This window comes from Geotrypetes seraphini, chromosome 1 (genome assembly GCF_902459505.1).
Source record: "Geotrypetes seraphini chromosome 1, aGeoSer1.1, whole genome shotgun sequence".
Lineage (NCBI taxonomy): Eukaryota > Metazoa > Chordata > Amphibia > Gymnophiona > Dermophiidae > Geotrypetes > Geotrypetes seraphini.
The window spans coordinates 106,259,359-106,282,441 of NC_047084.1; the positions used below are offsets into that span (position 1 = coordinate 106,259,359).

Below are 23,083 nucleotides of genomic sequence, written 5' to 3' on the forward strand. Positions count from 1 at the left end.
CAATTCCCAGGTTGCAGGAAGGGATTGAAAATCTAGCATATGGAATCTGGAAGGGACATAACAGAACTGGATATATTACTACAACTATATTACAGCCTAAAAAGGCAGTGATACACCTCATTTTGTGACCTCAAGTGGTCAAAAAATGGACACTTCAGCTAGATGATGCAATGCCAATGACTTGGGAAATCCAAGATTGGGTACAGAAGGAAGGGGTCATCAGGGATCAACTCTTGGCCACTTGACAAGCAATGCACAGGTCTCAAATGCATCTATACACATTCTCCTGTCTTGGTTTCCTCCCAATGCCGCCTGCATCCTCATTTGCCTACAAGTACCTATTGCAAGCTACTCCCTGATCATTTCTAGGGACACTGCACCACACAACTTACTGTAATTGAAGCAGGGTCTCTGCATGAAGTCACTGGCACAGTAGCAGAAAATTAACCCTGCTGGTTAGCTCAAGATCAGTAGGATGAAGAAACTTTCACAAGAAAAAATAAAATTCAGAGTGAACTAGAAGATACAAACCCTTACCACTGCCTTTTTCTCTGGAAGAGACAGATTTAACATTATTAGGTGGCTGTCTTGGGTCCAGAAAAGAGACGTGGGCCTGAGACCCCACCGCATACACAGACCATTCCTGACCATAGGCCAGACAGACATTCTCTCTACAGTATGGCAGCTTGGTGGAAAGTAGCTGAAAATGAGAGGAGAACACACACATTAACTTCAATACCAAAAAACTCCCCAAATATTTCTATACCTTACTCTTTAAAAGAGTAGCTTCATCTCTTCTCTTTTTAGCAAATGCAAGTAGCTGAAAGGCTTTAATACATTACTCCTGGAGGAATTCTATACAAAAATTTTGAAAATTCTTTGCAAAATTTCAAAATTCTGTAAAGTTTATTTGTAGTGTTTTGAAAAGTATTCTGCTATCCTGAGGCCTGAAATTCTTTACAGCCTTTTCCTTTCTCAGGTTCTAGCTTCCTCAGTTCCCTTTCTCACTCCAACTGCAGCTCTGTCTCCCTCTAACTCCCACCCCTCTCTCACATGCACCCTGAATCCCCTCCTTGGCCCCCATAGTCTGGCATCTCTCTCTCTCTTGTCAATAACTAAGAATCTCTTCTACCCTTCCCATCCCCTTTTGGGTCTTGGTCACTCTCTCTTCCCCCACCCCCACTTGCAGGTTCAGTATCCATATCCCCCCACCCTACCCACAACCTCCCTCACTTGCACCCTGAATCCCTTCCCTACTCCCCAAGGTCTGGCATCTCTCTCCCTCTCTCTACAGTCAAGCATCTCTTCCTTCTCACCATTTTTTAGGCCTAGGTCTCCTTCTCACCCCCTTCCCCCTCTACTTGTGGGTCCAGCATCTATGTCCCCCCTCCTCTCCCCTTCCCCCTTTGCAGTCCAGGATCCATGTCCTCTCCTCTCCCACCCACCCCCAACAGACCTATTATTCATGGTCCCTCCCCCCGCCCCCAAATTGTCATCTAACATCCATGTCCCCTCCTCCTGGATCTGGCCTCTCCCCCTCTGACCAACAACACCTCCTCCCCCTGCGAGATCAGACATAGCTGCGAACCTTTCAGAGCAGCAGCAGCTGGTCGAGGTAATGCTGTAAGCAAGCTGCTTGTGGCCAGCCCTGCCAGAGTCTTCTCTATGCCACATCATCTATTTACAGGAAGTGATGCGGCAAAGGGAAAGGCCCTGGTGGGGCCGGAAAGGGGTCTCAAGGCACTGAAGCGAAAAAGAAGCAGAGCAATTCAAAAGACTTCAATACGGATTGCTTGCAGAAACTGAAAACTGCAGATGGCTCTGGCTCTCACTCTAAGGGGGATGAGCATGTGCTCAGAAAAGTGTTTGTATTTCTGCAACTCCCAGGTTGCAGGAAGGGATTGAACACCTAGCATATGGAATCCAGAAGGAATGTAACAGAACTGGATATATTACTACAACGAAAGCAGCCTGTTCATAATGCTGCCTCCGTCGGCTGGCTGCCACCACTAATGCTTCCTTGGGAAGCCCACAGGTATGTCTGATCTCACAGGGAGGAGGGAGTTGGGAGAAAGACCAGACCTGGGGGAGAAGGAAGGGACAGAGGTAGGACAGGCTTGCGCAAAATGAATTCTGTGTGGATCGAGAATTCTGCACTGTGCAGAATTCCGCCAGGAGTAATACATTACTAAGCAATAGAGAATGACATGGGGAAAAAATTTGTCCCACTAGAAATTAGTACTCAAGGATTAGGGCCCGAATGTATCCCTGATTAACTCAAAACAAGCCCCACACGGACAAACAATACACACACCCAGCAACACTACAAGGCCTTAAACATACAACCAACAGCATTCACACTCCCAAAGAAAAAGGGAAAAAGAAAAGAAGTGGAGAAAAAGGCCTCAGTTCAGTTTCATTTGGCCAAAAAACTCCACTCCTACAAAAGCTGTTTATCTGTTCACATGTAAATGCTGAAAAATAGTCCAAAAACAAGGCAACTGCCAGGTGGTATCAAACAGCACGCCTAATACAGATGAAAGTCAGTGGGTGAATGTAACAAAAGGTCTTTTTAGAGCTGGGGTGAAAAGATTCTCTGCGCCAGTTTTGATTGATGAAGTGGTGAGGATGTTTGAGGAGTATGGTGGGTCTGGAATATCTGGATGTGAAGCAATGATATGAACACCCCTGACGCAGCGATTTGATGCGAAACGGAGGGTTCCCCGTTGGGTGTAAGGACTGCCTGGCCTGGATTTGGAAGCCATTAGCAGCTAAGTTATTTTTTCTTGCTTTTGCTGTGGATGTTATGAGCTGGACTATACTGCCTTTCATCTGTAGTAGGCGTGCTGTTTGATACCACCTGGCAGGCTACTTTAGTTGCCTTATTTTTGGACTATTTTTCAGCATTTACAGATAAACAGCTTTTGTAGGAGGGGAGTTTTTTGGCCAAATGAAGCTGAACTGAGGCCTTTTTCTCCACTTTTTCTTTTTCCCTTTTTCTTTGGGGAGTGTGAATGCTGTTGGTTGTATGTTTAAGGCCTTGTAGTGTTGCTGGGTGTGTGTATCGTTTGTCCATGTAGGGCTTGTTTTGAGTTAATAAGGAAAAAATTTGTCTCCATCACTGCCCCGTCTCCGTGACCACCGTCCCTGCCACCACTGTCCCCCGCAGCATCCATACAAGCCTCAGTACTGCAATATTTAACTTATTCCTTCCTTATAAATCAAAGTTCTGGCTGCTGAACTAGAGAAAGATGTTCAGCTGGCAGGGCTTTGTTTATAAATTTTTATCAACACAACTAATTTACCACTTTATCCTAAAGCAAAAAAAAATAAATAAAAGAAATAGAAAAATTTTTCTCTACTTTTGTTGTCTGGTTTCTGCTTTCCTCATTTTCTCAATCAATTCCTTCCATCCACTGGATATCTTCTCTCTGCGTCTTCCATTTGCTCTGTTACTGTGCCTCTCCCTTCACACCCCCTCCAATTGGTCTGGTACCCATATTCTTCCCTCCGCTCTCCCCCATAGTCATAGAAACATAGAAAAATAGAAGATGACAGCAGAAAAGGGCTATAGCCCATCAAGTCTGCCCACCCTACTGTCCCTTCCTCTTAAGTCTATACCTAGTGACTATTTATTCGACCCTCGTAGGGATCCCACATAGGATCCCACATCTCTGGCATCTCTGTCTTCTTCCCTTCCAGCGTCTTTCTCCACACTCTCTGTTCCCCATTTCCCTTCAGCATCTTCTCCCCACTCTGTTCCCTATTTCATTTCAGCGTCTGTTTTTCTCCACCCCCCCTTCTGCATCTGTTCCTTTCTTTTCCACCACCACCCTTCCCTCTCGCCACCTCACCGCCCTTCAGTACCCCTCACATGGTCCAAGAATCTCATTCCCCCTTACCTTTGCGGCGCGTTTTAAGTTACTTTCCAGAATAACTTGCTCAAGCTGGCCGAGCCTGCCTGCAGTCGCATGTGTCTGTGGGCGGAAGCTTCTCCTCTAATGCAACCAGAAGTTGCGTCAGAACAAAAGCTTCCGCCCACAGACACAAATGACTGCAGGCAGGCTCGGCCAGCTTGAGCAAATTACTTTGGAAACTAACGCACCACAAAGGTAAGGGGGAAGGAGTGAGACCGATTCGGCTGGGAGGTAAGAAGGAGGGGGGCCGAGCACGAACAGTGGCCGTGCGCGTTCCCTCCCTTAACTGCAGGGACAAGGCCATTCACCACACGTGCCTACAGATGGGCCTAGATGCACTAAGAGGATTGGTAAGACCATATGGGTCTGCTCCGATCCGATTTTTTGCCTCATTCAAAAAGAGCTATTGATGCACTAAAAGATTGCATGCAAATGATTCATGCGAAGATTAGTCATAATCCCCGACTCTCCCATTCAATTGATAGCTGTGAGAGCGACTCTCACACATGCGCAGAACCGGCAGGGGAAGCCCAAACAGCTGATAGGCAGGGGAAAGCCTCCTGACACTGAGCTATTCATGGCAGGAAACTTTTTTTTCAATGGGCACTGCAAACTGACACCCTCCCTCCCCACCCCTGTGGCAGCAAAAATGGCAGGAGGAATGCCCACTTCCTCCTGCCATGCTGAACACACCCCCGCGAAAGAAAATTAGGAGGAGGGATGCCCACACCCTCCTGCCATGGCATCTACCACCATGCAAAAGAAAATTGGCAGGAGGGAATCCCACTCCCTCCTGCCAACAGAGACCTCCCATCCCCCCCCCCAAAAAAAAAAAAAAATAGGCAGGAAGGATGCCCGCTCCCTCCTGATGCTCCCTCGAACCCACCCACCTTTGTCCATTGGAAGGAGGCAGGAAGCATGGTCCCTCTTGCTTCATGATCCACTGATCCTAAATGGTGGGTCTTCCCTCCTCGGTACATCATGTAATGTACAGGGAGGGGACACTACCCAAAATCAAAAAAGATGGAAAAATGAGATCTTCAGAGAACACCTCAAAAAATATCAAATCCCACTATATGGTGTTCAGAATGAATAAGGAGGTGAGGGTCTCAGAAACCCGCTTGGATTCAGGTATGGTTACCTTATCGCAAGGCTGACAGGTTCAGGGTTTCAATCATTGACCCTGCTCTCTATACTGAGAGAATCTTTTTTTCAATACTGCCTTTTATTAAATTTACTTAATCTATAGATCATTTATTATTCTATTGTCCATTTATTTTGGCTTTTTGGAAATCTATATGGGGCCAAATAAAATGTTTATTAGAAAACCCGGTGGCATTATCGTATGATACTGTATTATTTGGCATGTCAATGAGGGCTAAGAGCCAAACATCATCCAAGAATAACAGGCTTCTACTTATTATGACAGGGGTTGCCATACAACAGATTAAGAATAATTGGAAAAATTGGAAGAGACTTAACTACAGTTTTTGGTGGAATTCGTTATGTCACATATATAAAATGGAAAGAACAACCACCAACCACACAGAAAGGGAATTTTAATAAATATCAAAATGTTTGGGGGCCTTTAACAAATTATTGTAATGAATAGATACCATTTTCCCCTTAATAGTAGAAGAGCAAGATTGGGGGAGAGGGTAGTTTTTGGTCTTTCATTAATTGTATGAAATGGTAGGAAAGAATTTATTATATGGTATATGCGTTTTATATTTGTTATGAAAGGGATGGGAGGGAGGGATATAAGCTTTGTAAATTGAATTATTGCAGAATATTAAGTGTTGTATCAAAGTTAAAATGTTGTTACTTTTTGATGCACTTATTGTAAGTTCTAAAAATGAATAAAAAATATTAAAAAATATTTTTTACTTATCTTTCATGCTTTCAAATTTCTTAAAATGGCAGAAAAAGTCACTCTTCCCTCTTATATAGAAAAATCAGTAAAACAAAATATTTCTATATTAAACATGGACGAGAACATGAGTGATAATGCTGGTTTAAAGTAGGCTTTTGAAACTTTAAACACAGGGGACGCCATTGAAAAAAGAACTGGAAGTGGGGCAACTCCTGGCATAGATTTGGAAATTGAATGATTTGAATGTATGTATTGATCAGTATTAAACTCATTGATCTAGATTGGGAGATGGGTCTCATTATAGGTAACGCTGTGGATTGCACCCTCATCTCATCTGCCCCATCTTACTCATCCTTCAGGAAATCTCTAAAATCTTTCCTCTACGACAAATTTCTCGAATCCCCCCTCCCCATCACCAAATAACCAAATTCTACCCCTCAATCAAATACTTCCATCCTGTAATTGATACTGGTTGCTTTTCTTGTCATTCACCACCCTGCATCCTCGCCATATATGTAACTATCATTGCATAGTAAACCACTTCACCGCATTATTCTGTCCCTTGCATTGCATTTTGCTCTATAAGTCACTCGTACTGTTTTTTTTTTCCATTATATAAATATCTCTGCTGTATATGTACAGTCTCCTGCATGGTAAATCTGCATTGTTCTTCGCTGTATAAACACCTTTACTGAATATGTACAGTCCTCATTATATCTTCGCTGTAAATGTACAATCTCTTACACTGTAAACCGCTCTGAACTGTTTGTGGTACTGCGGTATACAAAATAAAGTTGTTATTATTATTATTATAATTTTGCAGTGATTTAAAGTTGAATATGAATACCATCAAGCACAGTTACTTACCGTAACAGGTGTTATCCAGGGACAGCAGGCAGATATTCTTAACACATGGGTGACGTCACCAACGGAGCCCTCGGTACGGACCTTTTAACTAGAAGTTTCTAGTTGGCCGCACCGCGCGTGCGCGAGTGCCTTCCCGCCCGACGGAGGAGTGCGTGGTCCCCAGTTAGGATAAGCCAGCTAAGAAGCCAACCCGGGGAGGTGGGTGGGACTTAAGAATATCTGCCTGCTGTCCCTGGATAACACCTGTTACGGTAAGTAACTGTGCTTTATCCCAGGACAAGCAGGCAGCATATTCTTAACACATGGGTGACCTCCAAGCTAACAAAGAGGGAGGAGGGATGGTTGGCCATTAGGAAAATAAATTTTGTAACACAGATTGGCCGAAGTGTCCATCCCGTCTGGAGAACGCATCCAGACAGTAGTGAGTAGTGAACGTGTGAACTGAGGACCAAGTGGCCGCCTTGCAGATTTCCTCGATGGGCGTGGAACGGAGGAAAGCCACAGAAGCAGCCATAGCTCGGACTCTGTGGGCCGTGACAGATCCTTCCAGAGAGAGACCGGCCCGAGCATAACAGAAGGCAATACAGGCAGCAAGCCAATTTGAAAGTGTCCGTTTGGAGACAGGACGGCCCAAACGGTTGGGATCGAAAGACAAAAAGAGCTGAGGGGATGTTCGGTGAGCTCTGGTACGATCAAGGTAGTAAGCAAGGGCACGCTTACAATCCAGCGTGTGCAACGCCTGTTCTCCAGGATGCGAGTGAGGCTTAGGGAAGAAGACGGGAAGCACAATGGACTGGTTGAGGTGAAAAGCTGAGACCACCTTGGGAAGGAATTTAGGGTGGGTACGCAGAACAACCTTGTCATGGTGAAAAACAGTGAACGGTGGGTCGGCAACCAGTGCATGCAGTTCGCTAACCCTCCTGGCAGAGGTGATGGCAATTAGGAAAAGCACCTTCCAGGTAAGAAGCCTGAATGAAGCTGTGGCAAGAGGCTCAAACGGAGGTTTCATGAGAGCAGAGAGAACCACATTCAGGTCCCAGACGACGGGAGGAGGCTTGAGAGGCGGTTTGATGTTGAAGAGCCCTCTCATAAATCTTGAAACCAGAGGATGAGCCGTGAGGGGTTTTCCGAGAATAGGCTCGTGAAACGCAGTGATGGCACTGAGGTGGACTCTGATGGAGGTGGTTTTGAGGCCAGCGTTGGACAGCGAGAGCAAATATTCCAAGACAGTTTCCACCGCCAAAGAGGTGGGTTCTTGCCGATGCCGGAGACACCACGAGGAGAATCTGGTCCACTTCTGATGGTAACATTGGAGAGTGGCCGGTTTCCTGGAGGCGTCCAAAATGAGGCGGACCGGTTGAGATAGATTCTCCGGAGAGGTCAGCCCGAGAGAAACCAAGCTGTCAGGTGGAGGGAAGACAGGTTGGGATGTCGTAGAGACTGATTCTGCTGTGTAAGTAGAGTAGGAAACACAGGAAGAGGAATGGGCTCCCTGGAGCTGAGTTGAAGCAGAAGGGAGAACCAGTGTTGACGAGGCCACCGAGGGGCGATGAGGATCATGGTGGCATTGTCCTTGCGGAGTTTGGACAAGGTCCGCAACATCAAAGGAAGTGGAGGGAAGGCATAGAGGAACCGATCCCTCCAGTTGAGCAGGAATGCATCCGGGGCCAGACGGTGAGGAGAGAAGAGTCTGGAACAGAATTGGGGCAGCTGATGGTTGTGAGGTGCTGCAAAGAGGTCCACCTGCGGAGTGCCCCATCGAGCAAAGATGGAGAGTAGAGTCGGAGGGTCCAACGTCCACTCGTGAGGTTGAAGGATGCGGCTGAGATTGTCGGCCAGAGAGTTCTGTTCGCCCTGGATATAGACCGCCCTGAGAAAGAGATTGCGGTCCGTGGCCCAGGTCCAGATGCGCAGAGCCTCCAGACAAAGGGGGCGAGATCCGGTGCCGCCTTGCTTGTTTATGTAGTACATGGCGACTTGATTGTCTGTGCATAGGAGGAGGACTTGAGGACAGAGAAGATGTTGGAAAGCCTTGAGGGCGTAGAACATGGCTCTGAGTTCCAGGAAATTGATGTGATGACGACGCTCCTGTGGGGTCCAAAGTCCCTGGGTGCGTAGATCTCCCAGGTGAGCTCCCCACGCGTAGGGGGACGCATCTGTGGTGATGATCATAGAGTGGGGGGGCAGATGGAAAAGAAGACCCCTGGAAAGATTTGAGGAGTTCAACCACCATTGGAGAGATTGCTGAAGAGATGATGTCACAGAGATGGGATGAGAAAGAAGATCCGTAGTCTGTGACCACTGGTTGGCGAGCGTCCACTGAGGTGTACGAAGGTGGAGACGAGCCAGAGGAAGGACATGCACTGTCGAGGCCATGTGACCCAGGAGGACCATCATCTGTCGAGCAGGAATGGAGGGATGCATGAGTACCTGACGGCAGAGATGGAGCAGGGTCTGCTTGCGATCGGAGGGGAGAAAAGCCCTCATTAGCGTGGTGTCCAGAACTGCTCCAATGAATTGAAGTCGCTGGGTGGGAAGCAGATGCGACTTGGGGTAGTTGATCTCGAACCCCAGGAGGTGGAGGAGAGAGATGGTGTGATGAGTAGCCTGTAGCACAAGTGGAGACGTAGGTGCTTTCACCAACCAATCGTCCAAATAGGGGAACACCTGGAGGTTGTGAGACCTGAGGAAGGCCGCTACCACTATAAGGCACTTGGTGAAGACCCTGGGTGAGGAGGCGAGGCCGAACGGTAGCACCTTGTACTGATAGTGGTGGTGCAGTACCTGGAACCGCAGGTAGCGGCGAGAATGTTGATTGATGGAGATGTGAGTGTAGGCCTCTTTGAGGTCCAGGGAACATAGCCAGTCGTGTTGAGAAAGAAGAGGGTAGAGCGTGGCAAGGGAGAGCATTCTGAACTTCTCCTTGACCAGACACTTGTTGAGGTCCCTGAGATCGAGAATGGGACGGAGGTCTCCCGTCTTTTTGGGTACCAGGAAGTAGCGGGAGTAGAATCCCTGCCCCCTTTGATCTGGAGGTACTTCTTCGATGGCATTGAGAAGGAGGAGGGATTGAACCTCCCTCAGGAGGAGGGGGGTTTGAGATGAGTTTGAAGCAGACTCTACGGGAAGGTTGTCCGGAGGCAGAGTCTGGAAGTTGAGAGAGTAGCCGTGGCGGATGATGTTGAGGACCCACTGGTCCGACGTGATGACTTCCCAACGGCTTGAGAAAATGGTGAGACGACCCCCGATAGGCTGTGGAAGAGGCAGCGAGGGTGGATGACTGGCTATGCCCTGGAGAGAAGAGTCAAAAGGGCTGAGATTGTTTAGCAGGCTGAGGAGGCTTGGAGGGTTGAGTGGCCTGAGACCGAGCCTGGGCATGGTGCTGCTGTTGACGGGGTCGCCGAGATTGTTGGGGAGGCGGATTGAGTGGCCTGGCTGAGAACCTCCGCTGGTAAGATGATTGAGGCCGATAGGGTCGAGCAGGCGGAGCCTTCTTTTTCGGCTTGATCAGGGTGTCCCACCTGGTCTCATGGGCAGAGAGTTTCTGAGTGGTGGAATCCAGTGACTCTCCAAAAAGCTCATCCCCGAGACAGGGGGCGTTGGCCAGGCGGTCCTGGTGGTTGATGTCCAGGTCGGAGACTCTGAGCCAGGCCAAGCGACGCATGGCTACAGCCATGGCAGAGGCCCGAGAGGTGAGCTCGAAGGAGTCGTATATCGAGCGGACCATATACTTGCGCATTTGGAGAAGGCCAGATATGTGCTGCTGGAATAGCGGGACCTTGCGCTCAGGTAGGTACTTCTGGAGGGCAGACAGCTGCTGGACCAAGTGTTTGAGATAAAAGGAAAAATGGAAGGAATAGTTGTTTGCCCTGTTGGCAAGCATGGCATTTTGGTAAAGTCTCTTGCCAAACTTGTCCATGGTCTTACCTTCTCTGCCAGGAGGGGTAGAGGCATAGACACTGGAGCCCTGAGTCTTTTTTAAGGTGGATTCCACCAGAAGGGACTCATGGGGCAATTGAGATTTGTCGAATCCTGGAATAGGGATGACACGGTAAAGGTTGTCCAGTTTACGGGGAGCTCCCGGTACCGTGAGGGGATTTTCCAAGTTTTTGTAGAATGTCTCCCGTAAGATGTCATGTACGGGAAGCTTGAGGAACTCTTTAGGAGGTTGCTCAAAGTCTAAGGCTTCTAAAAAGGCTTGGGACTTTTTGGAGTCAGATTCAAGGGGAAGTGACAGAGCAGCAGACATTTCCCTCAGAAATTTAGAAAAAGAGGATTGCTCAGGTTTAGAGGTGGCATCAGGTGCCGATGGTTCCTCATCAGATGAGGAGGGATCCTCCTCGGTACCGAGAGGAGTCTCCTCCCATAAATCAGGATCCCTGACCTCTGGTGCGTGTCGGGACACCGGGGTGGAGGGTGCGGTGTGGCGAGTCTTGGACAAAGATTTACCAGAGCGCACCGAAACGGTACCAGGGGAGGACGATCGGCGTCGTTCTCGGTCCCGAGAAGAGTGCCGTACCGCCTGGTGCCGAGTAGGATCCACTGTGGGTTGAGAATGAACCACAGGATCATCAGGAAGTTGTTGGGCCGAAAGGATCGGCATCGAGGTGTTTACCGGTACCGAAGGAGTGGACACCGGGGGCTCGGTGCGGGGCTCGGGCCGGTCTGGTACCGGAAGGAGCGGTGCCAGGATAGAGGGTAGCAGTTGTTCAAGCTGTTTCTTCAACTGCTCCTGAAGCTGAGTTTGTAGAATGGCCGAAATACGGTCATCTAGGGGTGGCATCGGAACCGCTTTCTTTTTCTTCGGTTCCTTGGATGCCGCTCCACGCCCCGGCGATGAGGAGGCCGATGACGAGGCACTCACCGTTATCGGGGCGGAGCGTTTACGGGACCGGTGCGATGCCGGTATGGACGGTGTCGTCACCGTAGCTGGAGGGCGCTCGAGGGAAGAGGAAGGCATCTTAGCCGGCTTACCTGGCGCCAGTGGCGCCGATGCGGGATCGGTCGGTGTCGAGCTTGACGGTGCCGATTTCTGCGGTACCGCCGTTGAAGGTGATGAATCCATCGCCGACTCGGAGCCGAAGAGCAGGGTTTGCTGGATTCTTCGGTTTTTAAGAGTACGTTTTTGTAAAGTGGCACAGCGGGTGCAGGAATCTGCCCGATGCTCCGGACCCAGGCACTGCAAACACCAATTGTGTGGGTCAGAAACGGAGATCGGGCGTGCACACCGCTGGCACTTCTTAAAACCGACCTGCGGGGGCATGAAGGGGAAGATAGCCTCCGCAAAATCGAAGTCCGAGGCCTGTATAATGGCAACAGGCCCCGCCGGGGCAAAAACGAAAGAAACAAGAAAAATCAAAGTTTTTTTTTTTTTTTTTTTTTGCAATTCAAAGAAAAAGGAAACCCGAAGGTAGAGGAAGAAAAATTTAGAACAAAAGCGCGAGCGGGAAGGCAAAAAGTGATTTCAACGGCCGTTGAAAAAATACACGCGTCTTCTTCGCTCCGCGGAAACGAAGAAACTGGGGACCACGCACTCCTCCGTCGGGCGGGAAGGCACTCGCGCACGCGCGGTGCGGCCAACTAGAAACTTCTAGTTAAAAGGTCCGTACCGAGGGCTCCGTCGGTGACGTCACCCATGTGTTAAGAATATGCTGCCTGCTTGTCCTGGGATAAGATAGCGTTATGGGCTTTTAGATATGAATATTTTCATGGGAATTTGAATATGCTTTAAGCCTAATAGATGCTGGCATTTTGTCATCTTGAGGCTGATCATTTGCTATTCTACTGTTCACTGATTTTGGCTTTTTGGAAATCAATATGGGGTCAAATAAATTGTTTATTAGAAAATCCGGTGGCATTATCGTATGATACTGTACTGTTTGGCTAAGAGTCAAATATCCTCTAACAATAATAAGCTTCTACTTATTATGACAGGAGTTGCCATACAACAGATTACGAATAATTGGAAGAATTGGAGTAAATTGAATTATAGTTTCTGGTGGAATTCTTTATGTCATATATATAAAATGGAAAGGGTAATAGCTACACAGTAGGGGTATTTAAGAAAATTTCAGGATGTTTGGGAGCCTTTAACAAATTATTGTAATGAATGAATACTATTTTCCCCTTAATTATGCATGTCCAAGGTTGGGGAAGGGGGGGGTAGATTTTGGTCTTTGTATATATGTAAGGATTATGGGGATGGGGACTATTATATGTTTTTCTGTGTTCAAAGATTGTTATTGATTAGGGGGGGGAGGGGGAGATAAGTTCTAAACTGGATTATTACAGAATATTAAGATATAACGGCTAAAGTGGAGCACGGCCGCACAATACTTAAAGTCCTAGATTTCAAACGTACAGACTTTAATGCAATGGGAGAGTACCTGAAGGATGGGAGGACATAAGAGAAGTGGAAAGACAGTGGTCTAAGCTGAAAGGAGCGATAAAAATGGCTACAGACCTTTATGTGAAGAAAATCAATAAAAACAAGAGAAAAAGGAAGCCGATATGGTTCTCCAAACTAGTGGCGGAGAAAATAAAGGCGAAAGAGTTGGCGTTCATGAAATATAAAAAAAACCATGAAGAGGAGTGCACTCCCCTTCATCATAGGTATGCATCAAACAGGATTCGTTGCTCAAAGACATTCCTCTCATAATACTAGATTGGCATTTCATATGTTATATTTGACAAAAGCCATGAAAGATCCGGCTTTTCTGTTTCCTTGGATGCAGAGAAGGCCTTTGATCGAGTGGAATGGACCTTCATGTATCAGGCAATGGATTGGTTTGGTATAGGTTCAGGATTTATACAAATAATAAAAACATTGTATAGCTCCCCTGCTGCTAGATTATATATTAAAAATACATTTTCAAAACGTTTTAATTTGCAGAGGGGGGTTAGACAAGGTTGTCCCTTATCTTCTTTGCTTTTTGATATTGTTTTGGAACCCTTGTTATTAGCTATTCAACAGGTGAAGGAGATACAGGGTATTCCGCGTTCAAAGTATCGGCATATGCGGATGATATCTTGCTTTATTTGAGGAATCCAGAAACAACCATTCCATGTTTGCTCGAGTTAATTGAGAAATTTGGAAAATTTTCCAGTTACAAGATAAATTGGAATAAATCAGAAGTTCTTCCACTAAATGTACATTGTACAAAAGGTTTATTTGATCCATTTTCTTTTATTTGGAAGGAAGATGGTTTAAAATGCTTAGGAATTTGGATTGCAAAAACAGTGGATGACACAATGAGAATTAATGAAAAAAATTTATTACAGAAGATAACAGAAATGTGTGAGCAATGGAATCCTCTACATTTATCTTGGTGGGGGAGAGTACAAACTGTTAAAATGATGATTTTACCTGTAGTTTGTTACCAAATGGGTATGATACCAATTTTCTTTCAGGGGTCTTTTTATAAAAAAGTAAATAGGGTTCTAACCAACTTTATTTGGCTGGGTAAAATTCCTAGAATGTCTTTAGTGTCTTTGCAAAGGCCAATTGTGGAGAGTGGGGTAAATTTTCCAAATTTTTATAGGTATCATCAGGCCTATATTTTGCGTCAAGGTATGTATTGGATCCTCCCAGAGCCCATTGATAATATACCAGATTGGTTCTGGTTAGAATGGAGATTCATGTCTCCTTTGCGTCTTGGTCATGTTGTTAGTATCAAATTGCCAAGGTTATATAAAGAGCATAAAATATTTGTTGATACCTGGAAAACTTCAAGGTATATAAGTAGTCTGACTCCTATTCCAATAAATAAATCAACAACTCAAACAATCTGGCTAAACCCCAAGATCAAAATTGGCGGTTTTAAAATCATTTGAAAGCATTGGATGGTGGCAGGGATATGTACTTTAGAGGATGTAATAATTAATGTCAAACTGCTTGAGTTTTCACAATTGCAACATAAATTTGGTCTAAATAAATCGCAATATTTTAGATGGTTGCAGTTGAAGCAGGCCACTCAGGCGGGGTTCCCTGAATGGAAAAATCTTAATAATTATCATAGCCTGGAATTCTTATGCTTTCAGATGGATTCTATTGGTCACCAGGCCGCAATGTGGTATAAATTAATATCTGGATTTGTAAATAAAAAAACAAAACATGGTCTTAGAGACATTTGGAGCATTGAGATTAAGCATCAAATTAATGCATCTCAATGGCCACGACTTTGGTCTTGGAGGTTAAGATGTACAGTTTCAGCATCTATGAGACAAACATGGTTTTTTCTTTTACATAGAGCTTTTTGGACCCCTGTTCGTTTACAAAAATTAGATAGCTCTAAGTCTAATAGATGTTGGCATTGTCATCTTGAGGCTGGGACATTAGATCATCTTTTATTCTATTGTCCATTCATATTATTATTTTGGAAATCAATTTGGCCTCAAATAAATAGGATGATGGACAATCCAGTAGCCTTGACTTATGATATTATTTTATTCGGTACAGCAATGAGAGCAAAGAGTCAAATTTCATTACATAATAACAAACTTTTATTCATATTGACTGGAGTAGCAATTCAACAAATAACATACAACTGGAAAAATTATGACAGATTAAGTTATAACTTTTGGTGGAATTCTGTATGCCATATATATATAAAATGGAGCGCACAATAGCAACACAGAAAGGATATTTTGGTAAATTTCAGAAGATCTGGGGACAATTAACAGATTTTTGTAATGACTGATAACATTTTCCCATAATAAGATATTTGTTAAGAGGGGATGTGGGTGGGTATTATTTTATTCATCTTATAATATGTATGAATTAATTAATATTTTTGATGTACTAGATTGGATTTTCTGAAACGGGTAGGGAGGGATTGGGAGGGTTTTCTATGTTAATTATAATTGTTTTATATATTAGATGTATTATATAATATTCAAGATATTATAGAATATGAATATAAGAATGATATGTTTTACTTAAAAGTGTTACATGTAGGAAAATCAAGTGTATATTTATAAGATCATATGACTTTTTCTGGTACACTCGTTGTAATATGCAAAACTGAATAAAGAAATTAAAAAAAAAAAAAAAGAAGAGTACTGCAAAAAGGACTACAGGGTGAAACTAAAAGAAGCCAAGAGAGAGAGATACATACGTCTGGCGAAAGCACAGGCAGAAGAACAAATGGCTAAAAATGTAAAAAAGGGAGACAAAAATTTTTTCAGATATATTAGTGAAAGGAGGAAGATGAAAAATGGAATTGCTAAACTAAAAGATGCTGGGAACCGATATGTGGAGAGTGATGAGGAAAAAGCAAATGTGCTAAACAAATACTTCTGTTCTGTGTTCACAGAGGAAAATCCTGGAGAAGGACCGAGATTGTCTGGCAAAGTTACACGAGAAAATGGAGTGGATTCTGCGCCGTTCACGGAGGTGAGTGTTTATGAGCAACTTGAAAAACTGAAGGTGGACAAAGCAATGGGACCAGACGGGATCCAACCCAGGATACAATGGGAGCTCAGAGAGGTTCTGGCGAGTCCTATTAAAGACTTGTTCAACAAATTTCTGGAGACGGGAATGGGTATTGGAGGAGAGCGGATGTGGTCCCTATTCACAGGGACGAAGCAGGAAATTACAGGCAAGTGAGCCTCACTTTAGTTGCTGGAAAAATAACGGAAGTGTTGCTGAAAGAAAGGATAGTGTACTTCCTTGAATCTAATGGGTTACAGGATCTAAGGCAACATGGCTTTACAAAAGGTAAATCGTGCCAAACGAACCAGATTGAATTTTTTGATTGGGTGACCAGAGAGCTGGATCAAGGACATATGCTAGATGTAATTTACTTAGACTTCAGCAAAGCCTTTGATACAGCTCCTCATAGGAGAGTGTTGAACAAACTTGAAGGGCTGAAGTTAGGACCCAAAGTGGTGAACTGGGTTAGAAACTGGCTGTCGGACAGACGCCAGAGGGTGGTGGTTAATGGAAGTTGCTCGGAGGAAGGAAAGGTGAGTAGTGGTTCGGTGCTGGGGCCGATCCTGTTCAATATGTTTGTGAGTGACATTGCTGAAGGGTTAGAAAGAAAAAGTGTGCCTTTTTGCAGATGATACCAAGATTTGTAACCGAGTAGACACTGAAGAGGGAGTGGAAAATATGAAAAAGGATCTGCAAAAGTTAGAGGAATGATCTAATGCCTGGCAACTAAAATTCAATGCAAACAAATGCAGAGTAATGCATTTGGGGATTAATAATCGGAAGGAACCGTATATGCTGGGAGGTGAGAAGCTGATATGCACGGAAGGGGAGAAGGACCTTGGGGTGATAGTGTCCGAAGATCTAAAGGCAAAAAAAACAGTGTGACAAGGCAGTGGCTGCTGCCAGAAGGATGCTGGGCTGTATAGAAGAGGCGTAGCCAGTAGAAGGAAGAAGGTGTTGATGCCCCTGTATAGGTCATTGGTGAGGCCCCAGTTGGAGTATTGTGTTCAGTTTTGGAGACCGTATCTGGCGAAGGACATAAGAAGACTTGAGGCGGTCCAGAGGAGGGTGACGAAAATGATAGGAGGCTTGCGCCAGAAGACGTATGAAGAGAGACTAGAAACCCTGAATATGTATACCCTAGAGGAAAGGAGGGACAGGGGAGATATGATTCAGACGTTCAAATACTTGAAGGGTATTAACGTAGAACAAAATCTTTTCCAGAGAAAGGAAAATGGTAAAACCAGAGGACATAATTTGAGGTTGAGGGGTGGTAGATTCAAAGGCAATGTTAGGAAATTCTACTTTACGGAGAGGGTGGTGGATGCCTGGAATGCGCTCCCGAGAGAGGTGGTGGAGAGTAAAACTGTGACTAAGTTCAAAGAAGTGTGGGATGAACACAGAGGATCTAGAATCAGAAAATAATATTAAATATTGAACTAAGGCCGATACTGGGCAGACTTGCACGGTCTGTGTCTGTGTATGGCCGTTTGGTGGGGGATGGGCTGGGGAGGGCTTCAGTGGCTGGGAGGGTGTAAATGGGCTGGAGTAGGTTTTAATGGAGATTTCGGCAGTTGGAACCCAAGCACAGTACAGGGTAGAGCTTTGGATTCTTGCCCAGAAATAGCTAAGAAAAAAAATTTTTTTAATTTAAATTGAATCAGGTTGGGCAGACTGGATGGATCATTCGGGTCTTTATCTGCTGTCATCTACTATATTACTATGTTACAGTTAAAAATGTTTTAATTTGCCTTATACTTATTGTAAGTTTTAAAAATGAATAAGAGGGAAGAGTGATTTGGAATTCCCCTTGTTCGAGTAAGAGGGATAGTTTTAATAAATTAAAGATATCTGTGAGTTATCAGCAAAGCAGAAACGTTAGGTCAGATACTTAGAATGTGAACGTTAATATAGATATATTTGTTTTAAAAAAATGCAGATTGTCCGATGAAACCCTTGAGAAAGCCACTGCTGTGCCAAAACAGGTCCTGTTAGGCTATCTGGAAATCTGCAAATTAAAGCTAAGTGACTTTTTCTGGAATTTTAAGAAATTTGAAAGCATGAAAGATTAAGTAAATTTAATAAAAGGCAGTATTGAAAAAAAGATTCTCTCAGTATAGGGGGGAGGAGAAATGCAGGGTCAGCCTTGAGATAAGGTAACCATACCTGAATCCAAGCGGGTTTCCGAGACACTCACCTCCTTATTCATTCTGAATACCATATAGTGGGATTTGATATATTTTTGAGATGTACAGGGAGGGCCCAAGGCATCGGGAAGCCATGTTAGAGCATCAGTCGCTCTACTAGTTTACATGGCATTTTAATATTAATGAGCTTATTTGCATGGTCGGATTGTGGAATGAATGCAGAAAACCACACGGTGAGACGTTTTCTACATCGGGTCAGCAAATGCGATCGTCGCTAAAGCTGTCAAAACAGATTTATCTACGATCACTGGCTTTAGTGCATCCAGGCCTTTGACATTTCAACTACTCCTTCCTCCTCCCAATTAATTAACACCTGTGGTAGCTACCACTGCTATATTCATCCTCCAGGTTCAGGCTCATCTCCCTTTCTCTGGAGCTACTGGCTCGCTGCTCTTCCTTCACTGTCATCATTTCTGCTTCTCTATTTCCTTCCTCTTCCCTCCCCATGCTGACTTTCACTTAGGGTAAGGAAGGGAAACACGTTTGTGCAATTGATCGTAGTAGGCACTTTCCACCTCATTCTTTACAAGAACTCTAATTACAGTTTCTCAAATTACCTCGTATCTGATTGAGTCATATAGTGCAAGCATGCCAATTTGTAATAGAGCCAATTCTTTTCAGACTGATTGTGATACTGGCTCTCAAACATAAATACATGAGGAATCTCTCAAAGGATTTCTAAACGGATTACTTTAAAAATCTGAATTACAAGTGTATTAATATATGTATTTTTTCATAATAAGTGAATCAAGTTATTTTTTCTTTCAATTATATACATTTTTGTTGAATTATAACACTACCAGGGTAAAAATGCCTTTTAGGTCACAAGGTCACCATGATAATTCAAGAATAGTAATAAGCTTATTTTCCTTACTACAATATCTTTAAGAGTAGGAATGGACAACTTAAGGTACCTTTGTCAAAGTGTGCTCTGCTCTCCAAAGGTGAAAGTAGCCATCCAGTGACACAGCGCCCAGCTCCTAGAACAAGCCAAAATCATAAGTGCTTCAACAATGGTTCCACTCATTTGTATCCTCTGGCAAATTGGGGTAAATTTTGCAGTAATTACTAGAAAATTCTGTGGCACAGTTTTTAAATTATGGCAATTGTGTAATTTTGAAATTAAAATATGCGCATAAAGTAACTTTCTAACCTACCACTGCAAATTAGAGAATGACACGGTGGCCGGTTACCCGCGGCTAGCCGCGTTTAGCCAAGGGTAGCCCGCCAAAACGGGGAAGAAAAAATAGTGGCCTCTGCGGGATGGGGACAAGGCCATTCACCACCCCGTGGAGCGGTGAATGGATTGTCCCCGCAGTGAGGCAATCAAGGATCGCACGGTCCCCGCCATCTCCCTCCCTCCTCCTTATTGCTGGTTGAATTTCTGCCGGTCCGCACGAAAAAAAAAAAAAGCCTCCTTCCTTTTCCCCTGCTCTTACCGCCATGCTCATGCTGCAGCTACTAAAGCCGACAGGAAGTCTTTCCGACTCAATTCTGACATCAGAGAGGACGTTCTGGGCCAGCCAATCGCTGCCTGGCTGGCCCAGAACGTCCTCTCCGACTTCAGAATTGAGTCGGAAAGACTTCCTGTCGGCTTTAGTAGCTGCAGCATGCGCATGGCGGTAAGAGCAGGGGAAAAGGAAGGAGGCTTTTTTTTTTTTTGAGCGGCAGGGAGGCAGCAGGCTGGCTTTGGCTAGGGAGGGAGAAAGGTAGGCAGGCAGAATTCGGGGGTGGGGGTGGGACAAAGTGTAGAAGGCAGTGAGAGGGACATAGGAAGGAGGCACTAGGGGCACTAAAGACATGGGAAGGAGGCACTGGGGGCACTAAAGACTGGAAGGGGCACTAAGGACATGGGAAGGAGGCACCGGGGGCACTAAGGACATAGGAAGGAAAGAGGGAGGGAATAGAAAGGGACAATTCTTGGGCCTGAGTGCAGAAAGAAAGGATACACAAACAGAAGGAAACACAACCAGAGACTCATGAAATCAATCACCAGACAGCAAAGGTAGGAAAAATGATTTTATTTTCAATTTAGTGATCAAAATGTGTCAGTTTTGAGAAGTTATATCTGCTGTCTATATTTTGCACTATATTTGTCTATTTTTCTTTAGTTACTGAGGTGACTGAGCTTGCGGAGATGGGGCGGAAACAGGGTTTTAAAATTTTAGTTCTAGTAGTTTGTCGGTCCACAAAATAATTCTTTTATTTCTGCCGGTTCACAGGTGTAAAAAGGTTGAAAAACACTGATGTAGAGTATGCCGGCTTTCTTTTTCGCCCAGCCGCATGCGTTCAAAAAGCCGCGCTTGCGCGGCTGCTCGAGTTGATCAATCTTCTCCTCTCTTACAACTTCCTGTTTCCGTTTGCATCAGAGTAGAATATTGAACAAATGAGCACCCGCACGTGCGGCTGGGCGAAAAAGAAAGCCGGCATACTCTACATCTAAGGTGAGATGGAGGGAGGGAGATGGCGGAACACTGCAATTGGTCGGATGTCTGCTGTTTTTGTATCACTGCCTGCCTGCACTCACGTTCCAGATCCACCTGCATTTTTAGTGTGCACAATTGACCTGATTCGAGCTATAGGTGAACATGGGGGACACGTCATTGCAAGGGAGGACAAGTCAATTGATTTATTTTATGTTCTGTTTTTACTACAGGGCAGAGGCACTGAAACAGATTCTCAGTGCAGTAGTAGTAGTAGTGGTGGCAGGATTCTCTTCTGTCTACATGGTGTTTCGCAGTACTGAGGCTTATATGGATGCTGCGGGGACGGTGACGGGGCGGTGAATGGGATGGCAGTGGCTGTGACGGGGCGGTGAAAGGGATGGCGGTGACGGGGCGGTGAAGGGAACGGCGGTGATGGGGCAGTGCCGGGGACAGATTTTTTCCCCGTGTCATTCTCTACTGCAAATCCTCAACAGCTCAATCTTTTCACTGTTAACCAATATCTGAAGATATCCACTAAGTTAATTCATTGCTCATCTAGGGACCACAATCTGATTGCTATTTGGATATAAATATGTAGATAAACCTAATGACTTAAGATTTTTTAAAACACTATATGTTAAAAGAAATATATTACATTAAACCTTGGCTATAATACTCCAAGTGGCTTACTCCTTAACCATTTGTCATACCAATAATGATCACTGAAAACCCATTTATTTGACAAATTTGTTTAACTTCCTTAATCGTTTTTCCCTCTACATCTTCCGGCATACTCCTGCTGTATATAATTACATTACACGCCTGTTTGTTTCCTCCTACTTCATGCTCATAATGTAACTTAGCTGCATTTGTGCAGTCTCTCTTGTTGTAAACTGTCTTGAACTGGAAAGTATGAAAGGTATAAATAAAGCTATTATACTTAAAATTAAGGGTAGTGGTTTACAATAAATTCAAAAGTGGTAAAGCAGTAGGAAGTCGTACCTATGACGGCCTAGGTTACCAGCCTAAGTAATATAGATGATAGAAGAAAAATGCAAACACAGAAGGGGAGGATGGTAGGGAGTATAAGTCAGAAAGGACAATGACTGGTACAGGGATGCCACCAATGTGGCCGATGGTCAAAGTGCTGGGCACATTAAGTTATCAGCATCATTAGGCATTATAGTGTCATTCAGGTTACCTCTGAAGGAAATGCCTGAGTCAGAGTGGGACGTAGGGGGTTAGAGCTACAGCCTCAGCACCCTGAGAGGTTGTGGATTCAAAACCTGTGCTGCTCCTTATGACCCTGGGCATGTCACTCAATCCTCCATTGCCCCAGGTACATTAGAAAGATTGTGAGTCCACTGGGACAGATAGGGAAAATGCTTGAGTACCTGATTTGTAACTCATTCTGAGCTCCCCCCCCCCCCCCACATCAGTTCCCTCATCCTGGGTCTCTCTTGGTCTCTTCCGGCCTCTTACTTTAATAAAATCATTAAAAAAATAAAATAAATTTTAAAAAAAGCCTGACGCACTGAAGAGCAACTAAAATGACAGTTTCTCAGCTCCACGGAAAACAGAACTGCTGGTCCTGTGCGCCGTCAGGCAGGAAGGCACCTGTCTAAAGATTTAAAGTGCACTTGACAGTATCTGCACTGGGTTCCCATGGATGACATCACCCACATGTGAGCAAATAATGCCTGCCTGTCCTCTAAGAAATTACTTTGCCAACTGATTTGTTATATTATTTACATACTCAAAAATTCCACATAGCAACAGTTTCCACTAAATAACTTAAAATCAGGATTGGAACTGGTTACGTAAAGTAGTACATTTTTTCCTAGGATAACATAACTACTTCCCCTTTTGAGTAATAGATTTCAACTAGATTATGCCAAAAGACATTTCCTTAGATGGTACCACAACAGGATTATGAGAATGGGCCATTTGGTCAACAATGCAGGACTATGCAAATCTTTTGAAGCTTCTTGAAGAGAGTCTATGCTGGAGCCTAATGAGCCATATAGTACAAGTCCAAAAAACTGGACCACTCGGATTGTGTCAGTCTGGATTTTTGGATTCTCCAAATTCTCAGATCCGGCATCTTCCCTTTCCCTTCCAGCACTGACCACAGCTCTTTCCCCCTCCCCATGTCCCTTTCTAAAAAGGCAGCAGGTCACTGGGACTGCAGCGCTAGACCGAGTTCAAAGGAGAGGAGCTCAAGTCCCCCCTTCTACAATGGCTATGACCTACACAGTTCTATGTCTTTCCCTCCCCTCCCAGTCCTGCTTCCAGCTCCCTCTCCTTCCTCTAAACCCTCCCCCCTCCCGTGTACCTTTGCACAAGCAAGTCTTTGGTCC

General features: G+C 44.8%; 1 protein-coding gene across 6 annotated transcripts in view; it reads right to left on the reverse strand.

Moving 5' to 3' along the window:
• The window catches only part of DCAF12 (DDB1 and CUL4 associated factor 12), a 145,694-nt gene that overhangs the window by 43,984 nt on the left and 78,627 nt on the right, over positions 1 to 23,083 (reverse strand). For 5 of the 6 annotated variants that reach the window (XR_004538624.1, XM_033935426.1, XM_033935436.1 and 2 more), the window contains exons 6-7: positions 19,212 to 19,277; positions 538 to 700 (exon numbers count right to left, since the gene is read on the reverse strand). Coding sequence is in view for 5 of the 6 variants with exons in the window: in XM_033935426.1 (XP_033791317.1) it covers positions 538 to 700; positions 19,212 to 19,277 (229 nt within the window). In the remaining variant the exon portion in view is untranslated. The remainder of the gene's footprint in view (positions 1 to 537; positions 701 to 19,211; positions 19,278 to 23,083) is intronic. The other variant, XM_033935456.1, reaches the window with a different exon arrangement.